At 45.6% G+C, this 20,111-nt stretch overlaps 1 protein-coding gene across 2 annotated transcripts in view; it reads left to right on the top strand.

Annotated features, from left to right (window-relative positions):
- NID1 (nidogen 1) overlaps positions 1-20,111 on the top strand; it is a 93,694-nt gene that overhangs the window by 30,993 nt on the left and 42,590 nt on the right. For both annotated transcript variants that reach the window (XM_082673374.1, XM_082673373.1), the window contains exons 6-10: positions 3,128-3,379; positions 6,029-6,229; positions 8,281-8,526; positions 10,157-10,300; positions 16,811-16,936. In XM_082673374.1, the coding sequence (XP_082529500.1) occupies positions 3,128-3,379; positions 6,029-6,229; positions 8,281-8,526; positions 10,157-10,300; positions 16,811-16,936 (969 nt within the window). The remainder of the gene's footprint in view (positions 1-3,127; positions 3,380-6,028; positions 6,230-8,280; positions 8,527-10,156; positions 10,301-16,810; positions 16,937-20,111) is intronic.

The following is a 20,111-nucleotide window of genomic DNA, read 5'->3' as shown; positions in this document are numbered from 1 at the left end:
TTCCTCCGTTTCTTTCAAACCTTTTCTTTTGGCATCACTCAGACCATCCTAATGGTGGTTCAACTCCAGCAAGGCCACAGTGGGCTGGTGGAAACCAAAGTATGTAGCGGGTAACGACCTGTCCTCATGCCCCTGGAATCCCAACGTGGTGATAGAGGAGCATAGCGGGTGCATCACAGCTAACTCTGGAGCCCAGACCCATTGTGGGCCCACTCCAAAAGGGACTCAGCTGGCGTCAGTGGGCTGGCATCAGTTCTGAGCTCTGCCCCCGGAAAAGGACCAACCAGTCTTGACATTCTCAGATGGTCAGAAGAATCTTCTCTGCAAAAGTCTAGAGGGTCCGGATAAGAGTTTACTTCGAGAGGGAGACCTATGGGAACCTGAGGCCATAAATCAGAATTTAAACAAAACCCAAACCGACCATACTGAACATTTGTTCCTTCAGATGCCAAGTCACCTCACTTGTCACCTGTCATTTTCCTCGTGTGTTTAATGAGGAACCTCAACTGCTTCACACAATACAACTAAATAAAACTCAGCTGGAGGAACACTTTTCTGTTTTTCAGATCCCCTGCCATAGCTAAAATGAAATCAGTTATTTTGATTTGCTAAAATAAAAAAGTTCCCTCCTAGGTCACAGTTAGATGGTTAAATACTATCTGCAGCAACGAAAGAAAATTTTGGATACGTTGCGTATTAATTTGGGGGGATGTTTTTAACGTTTATAAACGTGTTGTCTGTTTGCTTCCAAAGCCCACCGCCCCAGGGATGGTGTACCTTTGCTGCTTTGTTTTAGGCTTGGCTTTTATATTTCTCTCACCCTGGGAGCAGCTTCCACAATCTACAGTGAACCTTTCTTCTCAAAGAGCAAAAATCTCATTAGCTCTTTCTGTGCCAGATATCAGACTGAAAATGCCGACAGGTTGCATTTGGCAGGAAGCTCAGATGTGACAGATGGCTCGGCTGCATTTTTTGACCTTCTGTGCACGCCCCGTCGTAGTTTTGTGGTTTAAATATTTTTTTGGAGTCTTGCTACTTTTGAAATAGTTTTCTAACTCCAAGTTTGGTGGAAAAAATTTGGTTTCCTTCCCCCTGGCTTTCCTGCTTGTTTCTGTAATTGTTTGGGGGAGGCATTTTTTGATATTAGTCCTCTAACTTCACAGCATCCCCCAGTGTAATGACATAGTTTATTTGCAGAAATACTCTGTGTCGAGTCTGCCTTGGCTTGTCAGTGAACCTGTTTATTTTATATTTTATTTTATTTTATTTTTGGGGGCCGCACCGCACGGCATGCAGGGTCTTAGTTCCCCGGCCAGGGATGGAACCCATGCCCGCTGCAGTGGGAGTGTGGAGTCTTAACTTCTGGACCGCTAGGGAAGTCCCTCAGTGACCCTGTTTAGCAGCTAAGGCATACTGAACACAGCAGAAAGTCTTCAGAACACGGGTGACCATGCTCAGATGAGGGCTCGTTTGTCTCAGGTTATTCTACAAACTTTACTGAGAACTTACTGTGCACAGAAACCTCTGCTAAGACGGAGCCAGGGAGTTGGGTGGGAAAGACATTTATAATCTAGGAAGAGAAACACAATATGTACAATCAGTAAGTGATAGAATTTCTACATCAAACCTGAACAGTCCAAGGTGACTTATCTACCTCTTCCTTCAGTTTTTTTTTTTTTAAGATGTAAGTAACACAGTCACTTAAAGTATACCATTTGGTTCTTTTTAGTGTATTAACTAAGTGGTGCAACCACTACCTCTAATTTTAGAGCATTTTCATCGCTCCAGAAGGAAACCCTGGATCTCTTAGCAGTCACCCTCAGTTTATCCTCATCCCCAGTCTCTGTCAACAACTAATCTACTGTCTGTCAACACGGGTTTTCCTGTTCTGGATATTTCATATAAATGGAATCTTGCAACATGGGACCTTTGTGTTTGGCTTCCTTCACTTAGCATGATGTTTTCAAGGTGCACCCATGTTTTAGCGTGTATCGGGTACCTCGTTCCTTTTTTCTAGCGAAATAATATCCATTTCACGGATATACCACATTCTGTTTATCCATTCATCAATTGATGGACATTTGGATGCTTTCCCTTTTTGGCTGTCGTGAATAATGCTGCTAAGAACGTCCGTGTACAAGTTTTTGGGTGGACGTATGTTTTCTGTTCTCTTGGTATATACCTAGGAGTTGGAATTGCTGGGTCATGTGGTAACCTTCAATTTTCTTATTCAAATACAAGAACAACTTAATTTCTTGAGAGCTTATCTTTTCCTGATTAAACAATAATAAATATATGCAAGTTATAAATATTTGAACATTATAGAGATGTATAGTATAGAAAATGAAAGTTCACCGTATGGCCCTGAGTTAGCCACTGGTAGCAGTTTTGTGTACACCTCTTCAGATATTTGCCCCTAAGTGTATGCTAACTTTTATCATTAATGTGATTTTCAGAAATGGTGTCCTATACATATACTATTTAGCAATTTATGAAGAAAGCTTTTAAATATGCCATAGTAAGTTTCCCATCTTTCCCAGTTGGCTAAATGGAACAACAAACACCCCAGCCCACAAGCTGGTTCTGGGTCAGAGGGCGTATTCGTGTGGCCTTCGATATCCGCTCTGGCCACTTCTGCCTGGCTTGGCTTGAGTGAAGGTCCAGGACTCAGACTGGCAGTCCTATGTTTGAGCCAGAGATGCTCCTTAAGATGTGTTACAGATCAGGCAACCAAATGTCCCATCCAGTTTAGCCCTGCTGTCCCAGTGAAATGACTAATTCTGTCCCCAATACTCTCAAAAGTGAGACATTTATGTCACCTAGTTCTAGACCACCCATGATACTGTTCTATGAGATCGTTTTATTTGCCTCAGACCTTCCTCCATCAAACAATGGGTCTCACTTTTCTGCTGTCCATGATCCATCAGCGTGGAAGAGAGGAAGAAATTGGAATTTGTAAGGCTCATAGACACAGCCATAGGAACTGCCTTTTTTGAACAGCTGCTTTCACTTACCCCAAAGCCCTTTACCCCAGCACTGTTTGGCTCTTTGCTTTTATAGGTACAGATCCTACCAGACATACTATTCTATTCTGAAGGGCTGGCTGCTTTCTTTGTTTCTCACTCAGGTACCCCCCAGAGAGTTAACGGCAAGGTGAAAGGGAAGGTCTTTGTGGGGAACAGCCAAGTTCCCATTGTCTTTGAGAACACCGACCTCCACTCCTACGTGGTAATGAACCATGGGCGCTCCTACACAGCCATCAGCACCATTCCTGAGACCATCGGGTACTCTCTGCTTCCTCTGGCCCCTATTGGAGGCATCATTGGATGGATGTTTGCCGTGGAGCAAGATGGATTCAAGAATGGGTTTAGCATCACAGGTAACTGACATCAGACCTTAAAATTAACGGGCTGGGGTGAATGGAAAGGGAACTCCATGTCTGCAAGTAACTTACCGATAAGCATTTTGTGGCTCTGGAAATAAGGTGTTGAGGTAAAATTATCAAGAAGTTTTTCAATTAATATACATTAACTAAGACTGTCTAGAATTGCATTTTGATCAGGGAGCGATTTCAGGGCGGAGATATAGATTTAGGCGGAGCAAAGGATGTTTGCTCCTATATCCTCACAACCCAACGTATGGGGCTGCTTCTACTTATCCAGCCTGCCTCCAAATTCCCAACTAATCTGAAACTGACATTTGACATTTCCTCAGTATCTGCTTGGAGAAAAGGAACCTGTCGTTTCTAGCTGGTAAAATCAGCCTGATAAGCATAATCCTCACGAGTCTTAGGAAAGCTGAGTTTCCTTGGAGCTGCTTAGAGACCGTGTCCCGTTGGGGAAAGTTCAGTCTTTAGGGGACATGTGGGCAGATTGTCGGTGGGTGGGAGCGGAGGAGATGCTTCCCTGGAGCAGTGGTGGCCTCTCCCATGCTGTGCTGAGGCTGGTCCCCCTGTGCTGGAGGCCCTTTCCTGGAACTGCTTGGCTGGAGGAGTCTGCATCCTTCATCTCTGGCCGCTCGCAGGACCTGGAGCCTGCTGTTCTGGGGCACAGGTACATAGCCACCACCTCTGACTACCTAGACCTGTCTTCTCCAACATCCCTAGCCTCACTGTAGCTTCAGCCACGGCTTTATTGTGAAAACACTGCTGAGAGCAGGGTCTGTAGGCTTTGCACAGACACCCCTCCCAAAGTTACAGAGCATAAATACCTAACTTCCTGAAATGTGGACGTTTTAAGAAACGAGAGGATATATATTTGAAAAGGGTATAAGATACCTTATTTATGGCCCAATGTTTTTTCTCCCTCTCGCACAGGCATGTGTACCCCGAGTATCATAACGATGTTTAGGCTCTCTTGCAAACACATGCTCTTCCCTGTGCAGACGTAGTTGAGCTTTGCGGCCAGATCCACAGATCCTAGTCCTTGGCTGCACAGCATTTCATATTGGTGTTGCCTTGAATATGGGTTGACTTAAATGGATGGTCCTTTGTAACTTATATCAGCTTCAGGGAGGCTGAGGGAGTCTTTACAAATTCCCTACAACAGCAAATCTTTGTTACTACAATGGTCCTTCTTAACTGCCCCTGTGTTATCAGCTGGAAATCTGCCTGGGACCTGGGGGCCATAAAGCAGGAGTTGTCCAACTTTTTCTGCAAAGGGCCATTTAGTAAATATTTTAAGCTTTGCCTAAATGTTTTAGGCTATTCGGGCTTTGTTACAGCTATAGTAAGTCCCCTACATACAAATCTTCAAGTCGCGAACTTTCAAAGATGCGAACCTACGTTTGCATGTCCAGTCACGTAAGTTAGTTCACATGTCTGGCGTACATTGTCACGTGAGTGCATCCTCTACAAGTGGTTGTGCTTTTGTGTACTTCACTGTACAGTACTGTATAGAGTACGGTAGTACAGTATCTTCATTTCAAGCCCAGGATGTCTGGAAGCAAGCGTAAAAGCAGTGGTGATGTAGCTGGTACTACTGTACTTTGAAAGGTACGGTACTGTACTGTAAGATTAAAAATGTTTTCTTTATTTTTTTTAATTTATTTTTTTATGTATTGTTTGTGTGAAAAGTATTGTAAACCTATTACAGTACAGTCCTAGATAGCGGATTGTGTTTGTTGGGTACCTAGGCTAACATTGTTGGACTTACGAACATATTGGACTTACGCATGCGCTCTCGGAACAGAACTCATCCGTACGTAGGGGACTAACTGTCTTCAACTTTGTCATCGTCGTTGAGCGAAAGCACCAAAGATAATATGCAAATGAATGATCATGCCTGTGTTGGAATGAAATTCTTCATGGGCACTGAAATGTAAATTTCATGTACTTTTCACGTATCATGAAATGGCTGTCAGCTCTGCTATCAGGCGTCTGCAAAGGTGGCAAAGGGAGGAAGCTGGAAGAAGGGGGGGTATTTTTTCCTGCTTGTTGGGGGCTGCCTCCCTGCCCAGACCAAGGGGAGATCCTGAGCCAGCACCTTAGTGTGTGCTCCTAGGATGGTTTCTGGGTCTGGTGATAGTTTGCTCTGAACAAGTGGCCCATCCTGACCAGGGCTTAGCTCTTACAGTAGTCATTCCCACAGCCGACGTCCTGGAGCGTTTGATGTTGGGCAGAGGACGTTTTAACGTACTTACCTAATTTCCCCAAGACAGATTGTATCCCTTTTTCATCATCAGGAAATGCAGGCTCCCGTGAGGTTAAGTAACTTGTTCAGGCTCACCCAACCAGTACCCAGCACAGCTGGGAGTCCAACTCCTATCCCCTGCTTTTTCCAGCACAAGCCATGAGCCCACCCATCTCAGATGCTGGTTTGCAGCTGGCAAGCAGCTTCTGTTTCTTGCGCGTGACTCAGTTGGGCCATATGGATGTCCCAGCTCTGTCCTTGGTGTCAACAGCCCCATTTCTACTAACCAAACTAAAGCATCTGCAGAGGAGGTGTGAGCCTGTCCCCACAGTGAGCCCAGGGTGGGCATGAGGGTGGCTTCCCTGACAGCAACGTGACAGACTGACCTTGCTTTGCAGGGGGCGAATTCACCCGCCAGGCTGAGGTGACCTTTGTGGGGCACCCGGACAAGTTGTTCATTAAGCAGCAGTTCAGCGGTATTGACGAGCACGGACACCTGACCATCGACACGGAGCTGGAGGGCCGAGTGCCGCAGATCACCTTCGGCTCCTCGGTGCACATTGAGCCCTACACGGAGCTCTACCACTACTCCCACCAGGGTGAGCCACAGTGCCGCGTCCCGGGCCAGCGTCACCCACAGGCTCCAGCCCTGAGCTCATGCTATCTCCTGGCCTTCGGAGAGGGAAGTGCAGGGGGTACCTTATACAAATCACCTTTTCTCTAATAGATATCATGCACACTCATTGGAGAGAATTGAGGGCAGAAAAGAAAATAAACATAACTTACAGATGTAAAACCAGGACACAATTACTATTAGATTAAGTGTATTTCCTTTCAGCCTTTTCCTTCCATATAAAAAATACCCCAACATATGTATATATACCAACACAAATAATATCCCAACATAAAATCTCACCATATTATATAATTTCAAAACAGTATAATTTTATTATAATATACATCTGTATGTACTTTTTAAGTTTCAAATTTACAGAAAAGTTGAAAATAGCAGTTTCCACATATCATTTACCCAGCCTCACCAGTTGTTAACATTTTGCTACATTTATTTATCATTCTCTCTCGCATACATACATATATATATATATGGGGTTTTTTTGGAGAGTAAGTTGTAGGCACCATGATCCTTCATTCCCTAAATAATTTACGTGTTCTTCCTAAGGACGAGAACATCCTCTCACACGGTCCCAGTACACTCATCAAAATCAGGAAATTTAACATTGATGCAATACTACTGTATACTCTACAGTCAAGTATATAGTTTCTATTTACATAATTTCAGTCATACCACATTATTGTATCTTCACTTTTCCAGTTAGCATCAAATTATGAATACTTGATAGTTTCATTCTAGGCTTTGCAAACACTTTTTAATGAATCTCTACCATTCTATTGTATGGCTCTCAATGTAAACCATTCTCTTTTCTAAAGCTTAGGTTATTTCCAATTTTTCCTTCTCATAATGAGTTGAAATAATCACCTTCATCATAAATCTTGACCACGTTTCTGATTCTTTTCTGACCGAATTCCTAGAAATAGGAGTGCCGAGTCAAACAAGGGAGACTCTTTAAAGGCCCTTATTAAATGGCCATCCAGAATGGTTGTACCAATTACCATGGCCCTGTGGCTCGCTCCGGCTCTCCTGGGGAAAACGAGTGGGTGAGTAGGAGGTGCAAGGAGCCGCAGCACCCCGGTCTGCAAGTCAGGCTACGACCAGATGGTGTTTCTGGCAGCCCAGCACGTGGGAGCTGGACAGGAGGCAGCTTACACTAATCTTTTATGTATCCTCTGGCTTTGATTATGAACTACCACAGAGCACACAGATATAAAGAGTCTTCTATACTTTTTTTAAAATAGGAAGTTGAGATTTTCATTGTATGGGGGAAAAGCGAGCTGTCTTCTAAGTGGGGAAGACTTTCCCTTCTCTATTGAGATCTGCTCACGGCTCTTCAGTAATTTATAGAAATTGGCTACTGAAACCTATGAGTGTCTCATTTTTATATATCAGAGAACCGTTTAATCTAGGGTTATTTATAGCAGCCTCTATTTATTGAATCCTAAGTGAGATAACCCGTAAAAAGCAGTTAGCACTCTGCTAGTCGCGTGGTAAATGCTCCGTAAACGGTGGTGTGTCTTAATAAGAGTATTAGCCTGCTTGATCCCAGAAATTTTACATACATTGTCTCATCCTTACCGCAGCCCATGTCGGAAAGGAAACAGAGGGTAAAGAAGTTAGTAACTGGCCTATGATCACACGCCTTGTGAGCGAAGGGGCAAGGTGTGAGTTCAGGTGTCTCTCCCTCCAAGCCCGTGCTCTTTCCATCAGACCTTAAACTCTGGGTTGGTTCTGGGTGACTTAGGAACTTATAGAGAAGCACTTGATGAGAAAAAGCAGTAACTATTTCTAATGCAAACAACATCAATAATAGTATGGGAAATCTAGGTGACAGAATGAGTCCCAGTGCTGAAATAAATAGTTTTATGTATCCTGTTCCGTCCGATCTCTCATCTGGTAGCAGTATAGGCAGAGAATACTGCTGATGGTTTTAGAGCCCTTGACTAAGCCTCTTGTAGCCTCAAGATCTCTCCTTTGTGTCCCTGCCTTGTCTCCCTGCTTCCCTCCCGCATCCAGTGATCACATCATCCTCCACCCGGGAGTACACAGTGATGGAACCCGAGCGGGATGGCACTGCCCCTTCTCACGTCCACACTTACCAGTGGCGCCAGACCATCACCTTCCAGGAGTGCGTCCACGACGACTCCCGGCCGGCCCTGCCCAGCACCCAGCAGCTCTCAGTGGACAGCGTGTTTGTCCTGTACAACCAGGAGGAGAGGATCTTACGCTATGCTCTGAGCAACTCTATTGGTCCTGTGAGGGGTAAGAGGTGGCAGCTCAGACTGGGCGTCGTGTGTGTCTGCCTGCACGGCTCTCTCGGTGCTTTTGACATGTTGTTTTTCGTCTCTTACTCTCAGTAAGAAGAAGAAAGTTATGCTGAAATAGCTCCCGGCAGAAATAAACGTCTTGTCATTTATGATTCTTAGAAAACCTACCTGTCTCTGTTCTGCTAACCTAAGGCCTCCTCATTATTCCATTTGGGGTAGAGAAGAATGATAATCCTTGAGTTACCTTAAAGAGTAGACCATCCAAGGGCTGCAGCTGCCTATGGCTGGGCATTTATTTTTATCTTATTTTTTATTCTTTTCCATTATGATTCATTGCAGGATATTGACTGTAGTTCCCTGTGCTATACAACAGGACCTTGTTCTTTATCCATTCTCTATATAACAGTTTGCATCTTCTAACCCCAAACTCCCAATCCATCCCTGTCCTTCCCCCACACCCTTGGCAACCACAAGTCTGTTCTCTATGTCTGTGAGTCTATTTCTGTATCCTAGATAAGTTCACTTGTTGTTGTTTCCATGTCATAGATTGTTTCCGTGTCTTGGCCATTGTGAATAGTGCTGCTAGGGGTGCGTGTGTCTTTTTGAATTGTCTGGGTATATGCTCAGGAGTGGGATTGCTGGACCCTATGGTAGTTCTATTTTTAGTTTTTTGAGGAACCTCCATACTGTTCTGCATAGTGGCTGTATCAATTTACCTTCCCACCAACAGTGTAAGAGGGTTCCCTTTTCTCCACACCCTCTCCAGCATGTATTGTTTGTAGATGTTTTGATGATGGCCATTCTGACCGGTGTGAGGTGATAGCTCATTGTAGTTTTGACTTGCATTTCTCTAATGATTAGCGATGTTGAGCATCTTGTCATGTGCCTGTGGATGGCCAGGCATTTAAAACACTCTGATACTCACTGTGTGCTCAGGGCCTGGGGAAATCCTAATCAAATCTGCTGAAAGTCAGGCACGGAGCCTACAACGAGTTTTCTGCCCGGGGACGGCACATTGCGAGAGGCGGGGTCTAGTCTCGGGGTGCTTCTAGCTGCGTGGAAGGAGCTGCAGCTAGTGGGACAGCCCAGTGTCAGGTCTCACATCATCCAAATCTTTAAGCCCTAGGGGTTCTGTATATTTGGGGTCTAGGTGTGAAGGTCTTTCTCTTTTTCAGTTATTTTTGATTCTCCCTCTGTACCCAGGTCACTTCTCCAGCTAGTCGAGTTTGTCCTCAGCTCCATAAAGCAGAAGGAGGGCAGGTGTCTGTCTCCTTCCTTTGACAGCTGTAGCTCCAGGCATCAGGGGTTGGCGTATTAAAAGGCCAGACAGTATCAATAAATATTTCAGGCTTTGCCAACCGTGCAGTCTCTCTCAGTTCTGTGACTGTAGCACAAAAGGACCCTATGCAAGTGAATGGGTGTGGCTGGTTTCCAGTAAAACTTTATTTACGAAAACAGACAAATGTCCAAAGGGATGTAGTTTGCTGATCCCGCCTCAGGTGACCCCCAGGTGACTCAGGAGTCGGCGGGTTTTCTGGTCATCAGTCCTGCCTTACTTTCTGGGGTTTCTGGAGGAATAAGAGTTTCTGAATCCTCACTGGGTTTCAATGTCTCTGCCTTCACAGACGGCTCCCCTGATGCCCTTCAGAATCCTTGCTACATCGGCACTCATGGGTGTGACAGCAATGCAGCCTGTCGCCCCGGCCCCGGGACCCAGTTCACCTGCGAGTGTTCCATCGGCTTCCGGGGAGACGGACAGACCTGCTACGGTACAGTCGTCCACTCTGACTTGGTGATGGTGGGCAGCGGGGCGGGGGGGCTGCAGAAACAGATCCTGTACAGCAGAGGGGCGAGGAAGAGGCGGCACCGGTGAGATAAACACTGATGGTCACGCTCAGTGTTCCCTCCGTGATGTTAGGGGTCCTGGCCCTTCCTTCATCTGGTCAGATGCCCTGACTCTAAGCAGCAGAGTAGAATTTATAAGGCCACACTCCACTTCACGTCGAGAATACATGGGCTTAAAGGAGGGGAAAGTCAGCGCTGTTTATAACACACATAATATGACTACAACTGCGATGTACCCAGGCATTGTTGTGTTAGGTGCTTCACAAACACTAACTGATTTAATTCAGCAACGCTCATGAGATAGATTCTTTCATTTCTGTCTTTCAAAAATTATTTTTAGTTGTGGTAAAATGGACATAATATAAAATTGATCATTCTAACTCTTTTGAAGTGTACGGTTCAGCAGCATTAAGTACATTTACATGATTGGTGGTGACCATCCCCACCATCCATCTCCACAACTCTTTTCATTTGCAAAATGGAAACTCTGTTCCCATTAAATAACAACTTCCCATCCCTCCCCTCCCCCGCCAGCCCCTGGCAACCACCATTCCATAACACTTTCTACAAATCTGATGATTCTAGGTAACTCATGTAAGTGGAATCATACAGTATTTGTCCTTGGCTGTATCTGGCTTCTTTCACTTAGCATAGTGGCCCCAGGGTTCATCCATGTTGGAACCTGGGTCAGAATCTCCCTTCTTCTGAAGGCTGCGAACTATTCCATTGCATACACATACTCTTTTTTCTTTTTAATCCATTCATTTGTCTATAGGCACTTGGGTTGCTTCAATTCTTTTTCTGTCGTGAATTATGCTGCTATGAACATGGGGTACAAATATCTGTTTGAGACCCTGCTTTCAACTCTTTTGGGGATATACCCAGAAGTGGAATTGCTGGGTCACATCAATTCTGTGTGTGTTTTTTTTCGAAGAACCGTCATAGTGTCTTCCCCAGCAGCTGCACCATTTTATATCCCATCGCCAGTGCACAAGGGCTGCAATTTCTCCGCATTCTTGCCAACACTTGTTTTGTTTTTTGGATAGCGGCCATCCTAATGGGTGGGAGGTCTATTCCTGTTTTTACAGATGAGCCGGGGACCTTAGAACGTTGGACCTTGAGTCTCTGACTCAAGTGCGTATATTACACTGTCTTCACTGTACTTATTTTATTGCTTATGATTTCACTTTAAATACTTTCACGTAGACAGATTGATATTTATGTTTGTTACTAAATTTTAATCCACCGCCAAAAGGCGGTTAGTTGACTCCTGACTCCATGAAGAGTCCATATAGCAGAGGCAACTAGGGTAAGAATGTCAGAGCTTCCTAAACCTGCCACAGGGGCTCACCAGCAAATGCAAGGAGTGCTAGAAGTAAGCTTCCCTAGTGAAATGGGGGGCGTGCACATGTCTTTTTGGCCAGAATGATGAGCAGCCCCCTTGCATGACTGGGGCATAAGAATCTGGGGAGCCCAGCAGCCTTGGAATTTGGGAACGATGCCTTGGGTCTGGAATCCGTTGAATTGAATCCATTGGATGCCTCCAATGAATGGCAGCTTTAGTGTGCTGATTTCATGTGAAGGTTAGCAGATCCTGCTGCTGGGGTATGGCTGCAGTTACTTCAGAGTGAAATTTATGTGAGGTGCTCATTGGAACGTCTGAAAGGATGGAGAGCAGGGACTGGACTTACGGGAACAGCTTGTACCACTGTTTAGCCGGCTCGCTGAGGACTTGGTCCGTGTGGTAGAATTCAATCTGAGACTCGCTTCCCTTGTAACGTACCACTGGGCAGGGGACATAGTTCCTACTCACCTCTGATCATCAGAGTTCCCCCGGTGTTTCCCCAAAGAGCCCAACAGTCTTGAATGGCTAAATTGGCTCAGGCCACTTTGAAACTGTGATACTGTGTGTGTGTGAGCAGAGACCTCCCAGGCCATGGTGATGGTGATGGACACCACGAAGGGATGAGGTGCCCCCATTTCTCCAGCGGAAGCCTATGCCTCCTTAGTCTTTATGTAGCTGTGCTTCAGCTTCATAAGCCAACTGAACACAGTAAGTCCCCTACATACAAGCCTTCAAGTTGCGAACCTTCAAAGCTGCAAATGTGCATTTGCGTGTCCCGTCATGTAAGTTAGTTCACGTGTCTGGTGTACATTGTCACGTGCGTGCATCCTCTATAAGTGGTTGTGCTTTTGTGTACTTTACTGTACAGTACTGTATAGAGTACGGGAGTACAGTATCTTTGTTTCAAGCCCAGATGTCCGGAAGCATGCGTAAAATCAGCGGTATATAGATGCTTGTGGTAGTTGGGTACCTAGCCTAAGTTTGCTGGACTTACGAACAAATTGGACTTACAAACGCACTCTCGGAATGGAACTCATTCGTATGTAGGGGAATTACTGTATTAGTAGAACGTGGAGCTACCCCAACCTGCTGCCCCATAACCTCTGGCTAATTCTGCTTTTGGTGCCTGAGCTTGTGGTGGGACTGCTTGATTCACTTTTCCAGGGCACAACCAGCCATGCTTTATGGATGGAATCTGTTGCTATCGTGGAAACCCCTCCGATGTGTTGGCCCAGGAAGACAGGCGTTTGTGCGCGCTTGCTTTTGCCCTGGCAGATGTGCACCATGGAATGTGGGTATATTCCTAGTCAGGCTACTTTCTGTTCTGGGTCACGAGAATAAGCCTCGTAGCGTTAATGCATTGAGACACCGGGCTGTTGATAGGAAATTGCATTAAGCAGATCACTTCACATATTATTTTGACCTGGAAAGTGCCTCTGGAGAGGATGAGGGTGAGCCTTTGTCATTCAGTGTGTGTAGTGTTGATATAATGATAGATGACATTCAAAGTAAGGCTGGGCTTGATTAGACACTGCAGAGTGACCCTGCGAGCTAATTTGGAGATTTCCAGTTGAATCACAAGAGCTCTGGTGCCTGACAGAATGGCTTCCCTATATTTCTCAGTTGGGAGGCTGTAAGAGAGGGTTTTGCACAGTCTCTCATTGAGTGCGCACAAGGCATTTAACAAATAAATCCTGGGATGCTTCTCCAATAAGAGCCTGGTGTTTATGAAAAGGACACATTTTAGAGAAACTTAGAGTTGTTGAAAAGTAGCCACTCTGAAAAAAAGTCGAAAAGGAAGCAGTGATTACAAGAATAATCCAGGATTTTCCTGTTGCGTTAGGGAATGATTTATGTGAAAGGAAACCTCTTCCCAGTGAAGACGTTGACCAGATCATGACTAATAAGAACAATAATCTTCAAGCAGATATTGTGATCTTTTATAAGGAACAGTTATCACTAGTTCACGGTTTCTACTAAAGAATGGATTAGAGTCCTAGCCTCCAATTACAGAAGGGAGGGTTTAAATTAGGCATTAGGAAGAATTTCCAAACTGTAAGGACCGTGAAATAATAGCAGGGAGATGGCTAGGGTTTTGCTCTGAAAGAAAAGGAGTCGCCCAGCTTGGATTTTATGTGTAGACCTTCCAAGGTTTTATGTGTAGACCTTCCAAGGTTTTATGTGTAGACCTTCCAAGATTTTATGTGTAGACATTCCAAGATGGAGGTGGGGGTCGTGCTAGGGGACCATCCCCTCCCTCATCCCACGGGCCCCCAGGTCCCGTTTGCCGTGGTTCTCCAGGTAGGGTGTGCCGGATGAGCATCCTTCCAATCACCTAAGAAGCTTTCGAAACACGCAGTTTCCCTTTCCATAAACCTTCTAGGGGTGGAATGAAGCTTGGAAAATTGCCCCTGGTGATTGGGTTCTGTCCCTTTGATTGGAAACTGCTGCTCTGTGCTCTCGTGCTTTGGCAGTTGAGCCTCAGCTGTGGATCCCTGCAGTTTGCACAGCGTGTCCAGACATCTGGCCTGTAGTGTCCTCTGAGAGCTGTAGTGCAGAACACAGTGAAGCAGAATGATCTTTTTCTCCCGTGTTGTTGAAGCAGCAGCTGGTGGATGGAGCTGGAAAGTCCACACTTGCTGAATATCCCTCCACCCCCATCCCAGCTCCAGCTGGTTAAGAGGCTGCCTTGGGAGGGGCTTTGTTCTGTAACCTTCCAGCTGTGCCTGGAGCCATAGTCTGGTCTGAGATCTTTTTTTTTTTTTTTTAACTGCAGTATAGTTGATTTACAGTGTTGTGTTAAGTTCTGCTGTACAGCAAAGTGAATCAGTTATACACATGTATACGTTCTTTTTTTATATTCTTTTTCATTATGGTTTATCGCAGGATACTGAATATAGTTCCCTGTGCTATACAGTAGGACCTTGTTGTTTATCCATTCTAAACGTAAGAGTTTGCATCTACTAACCCCAGACTCCCAGTCCATCCCTCTCCCTCCCCCCTCCCCCCTCCCCCTTGGCACAAGTCTGTTCTCTATGTCTGTGAGTCTGTTTCTGTTTTGTAGATAGGTTCATTTGTGCCAAATTTTAGATTCCACATATAAGTGATATGAGATCTTGTACCTTTTTTATTATTACTTATTTATTTATTGGCTGTGTTGGTTCTTCCTTGCTGCGTGTGGGCTTTTCTCTTGTTGCAGCGAGCAGGGGCTACTCTTCGTTGCGGTGCGTGGGCTTCTCACCGCGGTGGTTTCTCTTGTTGCAGAGCACGGACTCTAGGTGCACAAGCTTCATAGTTGTGGCATGTGGGCTCAGTAGTTGTGGCTCACGGGCTTTGTTGCTCCGGGGCATGTGGGATCTTCCCGGACCAGGGCTCGAACCTGTGTACCCTGCATTGGCAGGCGGATTCTTAACCAGTGCACCACCAAGGAAGCCCCGAGATCTTGTATCTTAAACACGTCACAGAAACTTACGTTGCAGTGTAGTTTCAAAAGCTGAATGCCATTTGGTTTGGGTTTTTTTCTGAGTATAGGTCCAACTACGGGGCTGAAGTGGCAAAAATGCCTGTCTTGTGCAATGTAGTCCAAAAAGCCAGCAGGGCTTTTGCCTCACCAGTGAAGAGACCGGCTGGACTGGCCATCGGAGGTGGAGCATGAGGAAGATTCACATGATGGAACTGAGGAGGGGCAGCTGAGAGGGGGAGGGGGTTGTGTGGTCTCAGCCACTATAAAATCTTCCTCACACGCATCTCCAAGAGTTCTAAAAATGCCAGAAGTACCTGTGCACTCTGAGAGTGAGGTTGGCACAGAAGGATCTTGTGTGACTGTATTTATTTCAATCCATCAGTGGACAGGTGACCTAGGTGATGACAGAGTAGCTTGATTTCTTATCTGGGCCAACCAGCCTTCCTGTAGTGGTAGCCACAGACTGGCCCCCAGTGCCAGTGGCCACCTGAGGGCTATGTTCCTAGAATCGGAACACCCCTGTGGCTGGTAGTGTAGGATAATAATAATAGGTGCATTTCTTTTTTTTTTTTTAATTTCTTCTTATTTTTTGGCCGCACTCTGTGGCATGCAGGAGCTTAGTTTCCCAACCAGGAATCAAACCCGTGCCCCCTGAATTGGGAGTGTGGAGTCTTAACCGCCGGCTGGCCCGGGAAGTCCCAATAGGTACATTTCTCGAGCAGGCTAGGCTTACATCCATTTTCTGTAATCTTCAGTAGAACCCCTCAAGATGAATAGTAGCGTGAGTACTCACCAATGGGGAAACTGAGGCAGAGGAGTGAGGCAACTTGCCTGGGACCACACAAGCTGGTAAGGAAAGGAGGCAGGATTTGAACCTAGCTGTGTCCAGCTCCGGAGCATACGTTCCTTTGTTCCAGTCACCCCACGCGATGGCCACAGTATTGTCCTGTGGGAGAGCATCACTCACAATCTTATGAGTTAATGGTTTTCCTGTTAGTGCATTAAGCGCAGGATAACATTCCAAGATTCACAGTTAGGCTTTAAACGGTCCCACTTTGCTTTGTCAGTATCGTTGGAGAAAGGAAATATTTTTGAACAAGAGCATATTTAATTACGTTTTGTAGTTCAGGAACCTTATTCAGAGTCTGGAGACTTGTCTGCACGTGTTTCTAACACGTATTTGCCCATCTGATGTTAGTGGGCGCCAGGCTCAGCAACTAACTCCAAAAGGCAGGGCGGGTTGGGCGGGGAGCGGGGAGTACACATTTATTTAGGAGGAGGGCCTTGGGATCACTCTCAAATTATGCACAGAAAAAAAGATTTCTTTAACATCATTTTGGAATATAAAAAGGTGTGTTTTAAAGTGGATCCGTTTGCATGCCAAAATGCTTTCTATTTTATTATGTTTAGTGGTGTTTGAAGAGGTGTTTTTTTTTTAAGAGTCTGCATTCAAACAAAAATTTGGGAGGAATTCCCTGACAGTCCAGTGGTTAAGACTTGGCGCTTACACTGCAGGGGGCCTGGGTTCGCTCCCTGGTCGGGGAACTAAGATCCCCGAAGCTGAGCGGCGAGGCCAAAAATAAATAAATCAATAAATAAGTCTTAAAAACATTTTTTTTGCCGTAGATATTGACGAATGTTCAGAGCAGCCCTCGGTGTGTGGGAGCCACGCAATCTGCAATAACTACCCAGGAACTTTCCGATGCGAGTGTGTGGAGGGTTACCGGTTTTCAGAGGAGGGAACGTGTGTGGGTAAGTTCTGTGGGTGACTTTTCAACACGAGTAATTCACATGACGTCTGCCAGCACCTGTGTGAATGGTATTGCCCCAGGTAGTTGTCCTGGCTGAGATGGAAGGTTCCCTGTACTGTTGGGGAGGACAGTTTACAAAGGTGAATCAGACTTCATTCCTTTCCTCCGACTGCCTGGAGAGTCACAGGTACAAGGCATAAGCAGTGTTGCCTGTCTACACTGGTAATACCCTTCCCTTCTTATAAAATTCCTTTTAATTCTTTCCATTATTCGTTTAATAGCTATTCAAACAATTAGACATGTTTCTCCTTATAATTAGTGGCCTTGCGATTCACATGGAGGGAACACCTTATAGGCATTTGTGTCATTACCTGCCTTCGATTGAATTCTTCCTGATTTACATCTAAAACTCCATTCGGAGCCTTTCTATTTACGGATTTCCATTTTACAAGCCCCAAGTACTAGCATAACTTCATAGCCTATCAAAGTTAGAAGGTAAGCCTATTAATTAGGCTAATTATGCTTTAGGTTGCTGATGATTTTGGTGATGATGGTGATGGGCCAACTCCAAAGAGCCAGATTGTTTAAATTTCCCCACTTTTTCCGACTGCTGCACTTTGACCTGTTGTTTCCAAGAATTTCAAGTTCAAAGATTCTTGGAGATTTCCAGGTCTGGAGGGCAGCATGCTAAAGGGGCCATCTGAACTGAACATTTCTTCCCAATTTAAAACAGATTCCTCTTTTACTGCCTCAGTGAACCATCTCCTTGTCCTTTCCTTGCTGTTTACTAAACCCTAGCATGCTTTCTGTTTGCTCTGTCTTGAAATTCAGATGAGGTCGCCAAGGTCCCAGGGTGAGATGGTGTCTTGAGGGCGGAGGGAACAGGCCGTTCTCATATTTTGAGTATGACCCAAACATCTGTGAACTGAGAGACAGCCAGTCCCCTTTGCACAGAGCTGAGATTTCAGCTCTGCTAAAGTTACTTCTTCTTTTTTTTTCCATAAAGAACAATTTCTGTGAATTTGGCCTGACTTCCTTCTCTGCTTTTTGAGACGAAGCAGATTCAAAGATCTGTTTTCTGTGGCAGCACCGTTTGCATTATATTTCGGCTCAAGCTTTGGTGGTGGATCCCTTACCCCTTGGGTGGTGACGTGGACAGTCCTGGGGCAGACGTGTGTGAGGCATGTTGTGTCCTCAGTTTCTGTCTCCAGCCATTCCTGGGATCCACCCTCACGGAAGGGCTAGGGCGGGGTGCAAGACAGGTGGTGGGCAAACGTCTACTCCTAGGCATTTGATTTTGAGGAAGACAACCTCTCTGGGCCTCAGTTCCTCACCTGTAAAATGAGGTGATTAGACTGCATCATGGGCTTCCTGTGTCCCGTGGAGCCCTTGGAGATGCCCCAGGATCTGCCAATGGGGATACAAGGACTATTTCATTTTCCTGTATATCAATTTCTGAGTAAGATTTTGTTTGAATAATGGATTCCCCCCTCTCAGAAGCAAGTGTGAAAACCACCTGAAGATCATTAAGTTCCACCAAGACCTGGCATCGAGGTCTCCTGATTCTCCCCCTGCCCGTGGCCCCCTGTGCAGTTCCATCCCACTTGGCTTTTTGCCTCTTTTAATTGGCTCCTTTGAGACTCACCTCATAGAGAGATGGCTCACTGGGTGAAACCAAGTCTGCCTGAATGCATTCACACACAGAGTCCGGCTCCTCACTGGATAATTTACGGGTCAGTTTCACTCTCCCGGAATTCCTTGTTAAAGCTACGTCCTGGGTTGAAGCACAGGCTGGGACCGATGTCTGTCAGGTCAGAGCAGGGAAGCGTGAGGAAAGAATCTGGATGGTTGTCTGTGTCCTGACAACTGTGAGGGGCTGGGCGTATGGATGGCCAGAGGTGACTGTCTTTCCATGAGGATGGGTATCCATTAGGGGAGGGGCTGCTTTGTGGATTTCCATCTTTGTCATTTTCTGCAAGCCTGTGACTTTCTCTTTTCCACTGGGTGCAAACTTTTAGTTAATTGGAATGTGCAAAGTATGCTGACACAAAGGAAAAGAGCCTCAGCTGACCTGCAAATCACCTTTATGTGTAGATACAGTTGCCGCCTGTGATACGTGACCTGTACGGAGCATGGGCAGGTTGGGACCCTGAGTTGTACAGTGCACGGCACCATGCACCTGCCCGTCGGTCAGGGGGAACAGGGCTGGGCTTCAGCTAAAGGCTCAGCCTGGCTCACCCAGCGTTCCTGTCCTCCCTCCCTCTCCTGTCATGTTGTTAGGAAAAATTACTGTGAATCATTCATCTCTGTGATCTTTTTCTCAGAACTTAAAGTAACTAGAGGCTGTGAAACCACTCCCCTAAAGGCTGTTTATTCCCCGCCCTTTTCTCTCCTTGTAACACGTGGCTTCTTTCCCTCATTTTGTCCTTCCTTCTCGGCATCACCTCCCTTCTCCGCGTTGTCTCATTTCCTGGCCCCAGCCAGCCTTGCAGGTGTCTCTCGGGGACCAATGTCACATGGGGTGGCGGCATCTCAGGGCAGTTCCTCGGCTCTGCCCATGCCAGGTCACAGTCCAGGGTTCTCTTCAGAAATGCGGGAGCTAGAAAAGTAAAACCCCAACTGAACATGTAATTGTAATTAATTTTTTAAAATTAATTTTTATTGGAGTATAGTTGCTTTACAACGTGTTAGTTTTTGCTGTACAGCAAAGTGAATCAGCTATACGTATACATATATCCCCTCTTTTTTGGATTTCCTTCCCATTTAGGTCACCACAGAGCACTGAGTAGAATTCCCTGTGCTATGCAGTAGGTTTTCACTAGTTATCTATTTTATACATAGTAGTGTATATATGTCAATCCCAATCTCCCAATTCATCCCACCACCACCTCCACCACCCCCACCACTTTCCCCCCTTGGTGTCCATGTGTTTGTGCTCTACATCTGTGTCTCACTTTCTGCCCTGCAAACCGGTTCATCTGTACCATTTTTCTAGGTTCCACATATATGCGTTAATATACGTTATTTGTTTTTCTCTTTCTGACTTACTTCACTCTGTATGACAGTCTCTAGATCCATCCACGTCTCTACAAATGACCCAATTTCGTTCCTTTTTATGGCTGAGTAATATTCCTTTGTATATATGTGCCACATCTTCTTTATCCATTTGTCTGTCA

Source organism: Grampus griseus (assembly GCF_964374135.1).
Source record: "Grampus griseus genome assembly, chromosome: 16".
NCBI classification, from domain to species: Eukaryota; Metazoa; Chordata; class Mammalia; order Artiodactyla; family Delphinidae; genus Grampus; species Grampus griseus.
The sequence above is the reverse complement of the archived record's forward strand: the minus strand, read 5'-3'. Positions and strand labels throughout refer to the sequence as shown.